At 35.8% G+C, this 7,441-nt stretch overlaps 1 protein-coding gene across 1 annotated transcript; it reads right to left on the bottom strand.

The window, feature by feature from the left end:
- Positions 1-3,107: 3,107 nt before the first annotated feature.
- On the bottom strand, positions 3,108-5,934 carry LOC134216035 (uncharacterized). Its single transcript, XM_062695066.1, has 5 exons — positions 5,700-5,934; positions 5,473-5,598; positions 4,685-4,867; positions 4,071-4,442; positions 3,108-4,003 (listed from the first exon to the last, which is right to left on the bottom strand). Exons 2-5 carry the CDS (start codon positions 5,581-5,583, stop codon positions 3,686-3,688), a joined length of 984 nt encoding a protein of 327 aa, XP_062551050.1. The 5' UTR covers positions 5,584-5,598; positions 5,700-5,934; the 3' UTR covers positions 3,108-3,685.
- Between the last annotated feature and the right edge of the window lie 1,507 nt (positions 5,935-7,441).

Genomic DNA, 7,441 nt, shown 5'->3' on the forward strand with positions numbered 1-7,441 from the left:
AGATAGTATAGAAATTTCTGTGGATGGCTTCCGTTGTTTGCTCCGTATACTTTGTAAGGCCTCCCTGTGATGCGCTCTATTCAAGAACATGGAATTTCAAAATAATTTTTTTTTCGGTGATTGGTAGCCCGGCTGCTATCCAACTGTAACAAAAAGCTCGTATGGCGTCTGAATAGAAGTCCAACAATGTTACACTAAAACAGCAATCAACTACCTGTGGTAGACTCTCCAATACCTTGTAATAACCATTGCATTATTTTCCTTTCAAAACACCCCGTTTAACTAAAATACTTTGGCAGTAACGCCCAGTGAAATCAAGTTGAGCGTGATCAGTTGCGTTGACCTCTGATGTCCAGACTTCAGATTTGTCTGGATGTTTTTTTTTGCTACAGGGCCGAAGATTTGGTAGACCAATCTCACCAGCTAATGTAGCGCTGGAGGAGGGTTTTTGTCCAAAATTGTGTCATAGTCTCCTCCTTTCAGAAAATGATTATGAACATTGAACACAATTGAAATATAATTCCTTGACCTGTCCAGCGATAAATTATGTTTCTATGGTAACAAGTGGTACAGGGTTGCTGTTTTTTTTAATAAACACGTATGAGATATGCAGTTACACAAGAATTCGCTGTCGAAAATGAAATATATGTTCGGTGTCAACAGTATTTTTAGTATAACTTCTGCTACTTTGATCATATGAAAATTGTTTTTATATGAAAATTTTCCTTGAAGTGTCAGAAAAAAATGTGGTGCCTGGATTTTATATACCTTGCTTCAATTTTCTTTTAAAAATCAGAATAGATTTTTAGGTTAAAAATATCTCCTTAAATAGTAAAAAAGTCAAATTTTCACCGATGAAATATTTCAATCGACACGAATCCTTAAACTAGAGGTGAAAAACTATGACCTAACGGCTTAACATCCGAGGTGCATTAACTTTGCATAATAGTTGCCTTTAAACATAGCGTGGCCGTTCTGAACGGCCTACAGAGAGTTTTTAAGGTTTACTAAAACCCCTCAGTCTTGTTACATTTCAATATGTTTCCTCTAAAACTTCCGTTAAATAAAACTTTTTGAATACAACTCGATAAAGCATGAGGAAAAAATATGTTGCGGATTTGAGATGATTTTCAGCGAAAATCATCGAAAAAATTGCTTTTTACCCTTTTTACACCCTAAGAAGGGTATAAAGATCGCTTGAAAAACCGACTTTTTATCCGAGGCTCGGAGACCCAAGTCGTATATACCAATCAAATCAGCTCGACGAACTGAGCACATGTATGTATGTGTGTGTGTGTGCGTGTGTGCGTATGTGTGTGCGTTACAAAAATGTCATATCAAGCTCTCAGCCGTCCGTGGACCGATTTGCACGATTTTAACACTAAACGAAAGCTATATTTTTGTCATTGGACCCATTAATTTTTTTCTGCAATCGGAAATTCGGTTTCAGAGATATCTGTGAAATACGAATATGAGACATATTTTCAGACTACTAATGAAAAATTGTCACACCAATATCTCAGCCTCAATATATCTATGACCCGATTTGAACTCTTTTGGGCTTAAACAGAAGCTGTAATATTGCCATTTAAGGCGGCAAATCAAATCTGCAGCTTTTTTGTATTTTTTTAAAATTGTTAAATTTCCAGAAATATCCCTTTTTACACTTCTTACACCCTAAGAAGGGTATAAAGATCGCTTGAAAAACCGAATTTTTATCCGAGGCTCGGAGACCCAAGTCGTATATACCAATCACGTACATGTATGTATGTGTGTGTGTGCGTGTGTGCGTATGTGTGTGCGTTACAAAAATGTCACATCAAGATCTCAGCCGTCCGTGGACCGATTTGCACGATTTTAACACTAAACGAAAGCTATGACTTTGTCATTGTACAAGTTCAATTTTTTTTAATCGGACATTTGGTTCCAGAGATATGTGAGAAATACGAACATGAAGTGTATTTTCAGAAAACTAACAAAATAATGTCACATGAATATCTCAGCCGTCTGTAAACCAATTTGCATGATTTTATCTTTAAACGAAAGCTATGATTTTGCCATTGAACCCATTGTATTTTGTTTTTGCAATTAGACATTGGGTTCCGGAGATATCTCTGAAATACGAACATAAAGCATTAGACGTATCAACTTCACACATTGGTAAAACATGTCCCATCAAGATCTCAGTCGTCCTTGGACCGATTTGTGCGATTTTATCTTTAAACGAAAGCTATGTTTTTGTCATTGGACCCATTAATTTTTTTCTGCAATCGGAAATTCGGTTTCAGAGATATCTGTGAAATACGAATATGAGACATATTTTCAGACTACTAATGAAGAATTGTCACACCAATATCTCAGCCGTCTATGACCCGATTTGAACTCTTTTGGGCTTAAACAGAAGCTGTAATATTGCCATTTAAGGCGGCAAATCAAATCTGCAGTCTTTTTATCTTTGTTAAAAATTGTTAAATTTCCAGAAATATCCCTTTTTACCCTTCTTTTTTTTTATTTTGAAATCGATAAACGCATGATAATATCAGTTAAATATTTTATATTCAATTGAAGATCATATGCATAGAAATTGTAATATGCACTGGGCACACACAACCATTCAAAATTGTAAGAACGGTTGCGTTCACTGTAGGTGGATTAAGTCGGGTTTTTATTATATGTATTCGAATGGTTCTATAATATATCATATTATTGTATAATACCAGTCGAATTGTATGATACATATCTGAAAAATATTTAACGACTGGAAAAGTGATTGACATGTGGGAAATATAGCCAGTATGTGGCAATAACTGCGAAAAAACTGATTTTTTTAGAATTTTGGGTTATTTTACAGAAATGCTTCATATGCGAAAATCTTTCATTTTACCACGTCTGTTCAAACACAGCGTTTCTTTTAGATACCCTAATAGGCCAGTATCCAAACAGATATCCCAGGTAGGTACTGGGCCAGTCTAAAGTATTGAAAAACTTGATTTCGGATCCGTAACACTTCACGGTAAACGACCCTTTCAAATGAAAGAACGATTCAAAAAAATATCTATCAAAGTGAATAGTTTCAGTTGGAATCTAATGAAGTCAAAACTCATGAATTCGTTTCGATTTCAACGAAAATTTATTCCATGAATTCTTAGTTTATACATATTGCAGTATTGATATTTTTCCATTTAAAACAATGAATATTTTATCGGTTCGAATACACTGGTACATATGAAAATAATTTAATCCATAAAATTAAAGAAAAAATGTTCTTCATAATCACCGGTTTGCGTTCTCCTAAAAGTAGCACATTCATTCTATAAAATTATAAACTTATAAGTTAGAACTATTGCGAGATATTTCAAATTATAGATACAAGACAAACATAGTTCGGTCGCGTGGAAATATGCGAATATGCATGACCTATTTTACAAAGGCGTTAGAAAGGACCTTTGCTCTATTACTTTGAAAGATCTATGTTTACTCTGGTATCTATAAATACTACTCGATGTGATTAGCACAATCAGTACGCTTTACGGAACAGTTAGAATAGAGTGTATGCACGTTTGCATACAGTTACAAAATTGTTCACACACTATTCCAAAAACTAGGATTGCCTCCAACCAGTGTTTGGCCATTTTCACTAAATAGGATTCTCATGTCAGCTCAAGATTAGATTTCTTGTGCCAACTTATTCCTCCTGTGCAACTTCTTCAGTCTCGTCATCTTCGTCGAACTCTTCGCCTTCGCCGCCGTCTTCCTCGCCGGCCGCCCCGTCCATGATGTCGTCCTCCTCGCAGTCATCATCATCGTCATCGTCCTGCTGAGCTGAGCCGGACCAAGCCACCGGGGCCCCATAAGTGGCAACATAGTTTTCATACTCTGCCTTCGATTTTTCCTCCAGCTCATCCACATCTGTCAGTTCGACTCGGATTTGTTTGGACTGCTCGAGGCACCGCACCTTGACCTCCACGTACTCATTGGCTCGTTTGTCCTCCCAACATGAGTACTTGAATGTAATACGAGAAGACGTTAACCATGTTTTTTTTTAATTCGGGGTATTGCAATAAACTTACCACCATGGAAGAATTAAATTGTGGGATTTCGGAGTCTACAGTTTTATCCCGTAGATATTTTTGCAACAGGCTTGAGCCATCCCGTCGCCACAAACAGACCTGGGAATTGTTAACAATTCCATCCTTCAGATCGCCCTTGAATATGAACAAATTCAGAAAGCCACACTTGTCCGGAAAGCTTTTGACAGGAGTAACGACCTTCCGTTGGAGGGGCTGAGGTTTGGGCGTTGGAGAAGCAACAGCTTGCGAGATAGATCCAAATACTGACGTATTCGGCTCCGATTTGAAAACCACCGTTTCTGTTGGTTGAGGAGCACCGGAAGCATTCGAATAATCGGTTGTTGAATCATCCAAGTTCATTGGTTTGTTAGCCTGCGGAACGCGTAGCAAGAGTTTAGTACATACGGTCATAATTCCTTTTGGGATAAGTACACATAGCATATGGGATACGAGCTAAGTGAGAGACATTTGCTAAATTACTTATGCGCATTATGTTACATATGCTACGTGTACTCCACATTTGGATTTCTACAATACGATATACGGCGTTGGAATCTCCAAAAAACTATATTTTGTAACCACTAAAAATATTAATTTCATGGACTTATGCTTACCAATTTTTTAGACTTTTTTGCAGGAGAGATCTCTGGTTCAGATATCCCATCGTCTTCGCTGAGGTCCTCATCACTGGACTTTTTTGATTTTTTGACTGATTTACGGCCTCGCTTAGCACTTCCATTTTTGCTTCCACCGGCTGATTTCCTGCCGCGGCCAACGGTTTTGATTTTCTTAGTTTTCTAAAAAATGAATTAACATATAATATGCAACCCTTACAAGGATGCATCATCAAACCAGTGGCCACTATTTTTAAAAGAAAATTACCATTTACATTATACTAAATTTGTTTATTCCTGAACCACAAATAAAAAGAAATAAAGAGCCTCATAATTTTCGTAATTAATTGTTTTTTTAGTTTTCTCTGGATTTAAACAGAGCAACTGCAACTGTTATAAAAAAATTAATCTAGAACAGCTGCTGCAAAAATGATTGTTTCAGATTCATATTCAAACAGCAGACAGCTCCGAACAATTTAAATCACTGCTGATTTGTCTCTTATTATAATTATATTATCTTCTTCCCCCTCCAAATTTATTTAATAGAGGGAGGATTTCAAAGTTTTAACGGAAACATAAAATTTTGTACTTTCATGAAATATTCTTTAAGAAAACTGATGAGTTTTTTTTTGTTTTATCAATTTATGCTTTTATTTTTTATTGTCCACCCTTCATAATCGAATGGTTAGTGGAGCAAGAGAAGAAATTTAAATTTGTTCCGGCCTAATTGTTGTTTTAATCAACTGTTGCATACTCTGGACCACTGTGCAATAATCTTCAGTTCTTACCTGATCTCCCTTAGCCGGTCGCCAATCTTCCTCCGAATCTTCGAAGTCCGATTCATCTTCGAATTCCGATCCTTCCAGCTGATGTGTGACTAGTTCTGTTCTGCTACGCATAGTTATTTTTGATACCTAAAGTTACCAAAGAAATAAATATGTATCTCAATTTTTCTGAATTTTGTTTACTTTAAGCAATTGATCAGAAATATCATACAATTCAGTTTGTTACTTACCGCAAAAGGCTCGCCAAATATATTATTGTATATCAAAATTGGAGTTCCTATTTGTTTGCGAAATAAACTATAAATAAAGAGTATTTTCTCACGGCTTTCGAGATGTATTTAAGACAAAAATTCAACAAGCAACGTTTGCCATTTTCGTCCAACGCGCATGCAAACCACAAAGTTTATGTTTTCTATTCATTGACAGTTATCACTCGTTAAGTATTACAATCCCAAAGAAAACAGTTTGGAATCAGAAAACGTGTACAGCATCAATTTTTTGTATTGTATTAATCTGAATCGTATTAATAAGTGGGTTAATAATAGATTATTTGTTTATATTATATATTTTTTAGTTATGTAATATTATAAATTCATTTTTGAGATATTATTTCAACATTGCGTAGGAACAAAAACTCGTATTCCTGAATCCTGATAGGGAATAGATTCATGTTCTTTAATCATATCAGAGTGTTTGATTTACATTTAGCTTCACAAGTCTTCCACGTATGACCAAATGACAGATTTAGCAAAGTCACACTGACTACACGATAATTTTGGATCAGAGAAAGTGTGACTGCTTTGACACGATAAAAGTATCTTGATGCAAAGTTCACTCATCTTATTTTCATTTAATATGAAATCACGTAAGAACTCTGTCTGAACACTAGCGTGAAACCAACGCCTGCGTTTCAACGTCCTTATTTTGTTTTCGTGTTCGAGGTGGATGGAATCCAACGTCCAGATTTTTTACCCACATTTAAAAATGGAGTGACTTTGTACCTTCAAATTATTTTACTGAAAAGCATGTCATGAAAAATTGTCGCATGGCATGAAAATGTTGCACGATATGGAAAATGTTGCACGACATGAAAAATGTTGCATGACATAATGAATGTTGCGTGACATGGAAAAAGATGATTGACATGAAAAATGTTGCAATGCATGAAAAATGTTTAATACCTTGAGAAATGTTGCGTGACATAAAAAATGTTGCATGCAATGCCAAATGTAGCAAGACTGCGTAACGTAAAGTTTGCTAAGATGTGTGACATGAAGAGTGTTGCATACCATGGAGAATGTTGCGTGTAAAACGATGCATGACATGGGAAATGTTGCACTGCATGAAGGATGTTGCGTGACATAAAAAATGTCACGCAACATGAAAAATGTTGCGTGACATGGAAAATGTAGCATGACATGAAAATTGCTGCTTTACATGAAAAATGTTGCATGACATGAAAAATCTTGCATGGTATGAAAATTGCTGCATGACATGAAAAATGCTGCATGGTATGAAAAATGATGCGTGACATAAAAAATGTCTCATATCTTGTAAAATGTTGCGTGATATAAAAATGTCACACGACATGAAAATGTTGCGTGGACAATGTTGCATGACATGAAAATTGCTGCTTAACATGAAAATGTTGTATGACATGAAAATATTGCATGGCATGAAAATTGTTGCATGACATGAAAATGTTGCATGGCATGGAAAATGATGCGTGACATAAAAATGTCTCATGTCTTGTAAAATGTTGCGTGATATAAAAATGTCGCGCGACATGAAAATGTTGCGTGACATGGGAAATGTTGCATGACATGCAAATTGCTGCTTGACATGAAAAATGTTGCATGACATGAAAATTGCTTGCATGACATGAAAAATGATGCGTGACAAAAAAAATGTCTCATGTCTTGTAAAATGTTGCGTGACATAAAAAATGTCGCGCGACATGAAAAATGTTGCG

The sequence above is a fragment of the Armigeres subalbatus genome, chromosome 2, assembly GCF_024139115.2.
Source record: "Armigeres subalbatus isolate Guangzhou_Male chromosome 2, GZ_Asu_2, whole genome shotgun sequence".
NCBI lineage: Eukaryota > Metazoa > Arthropoda > Insecta > Diptera > Culicidae > Armigeres > Armigeres subalbatus.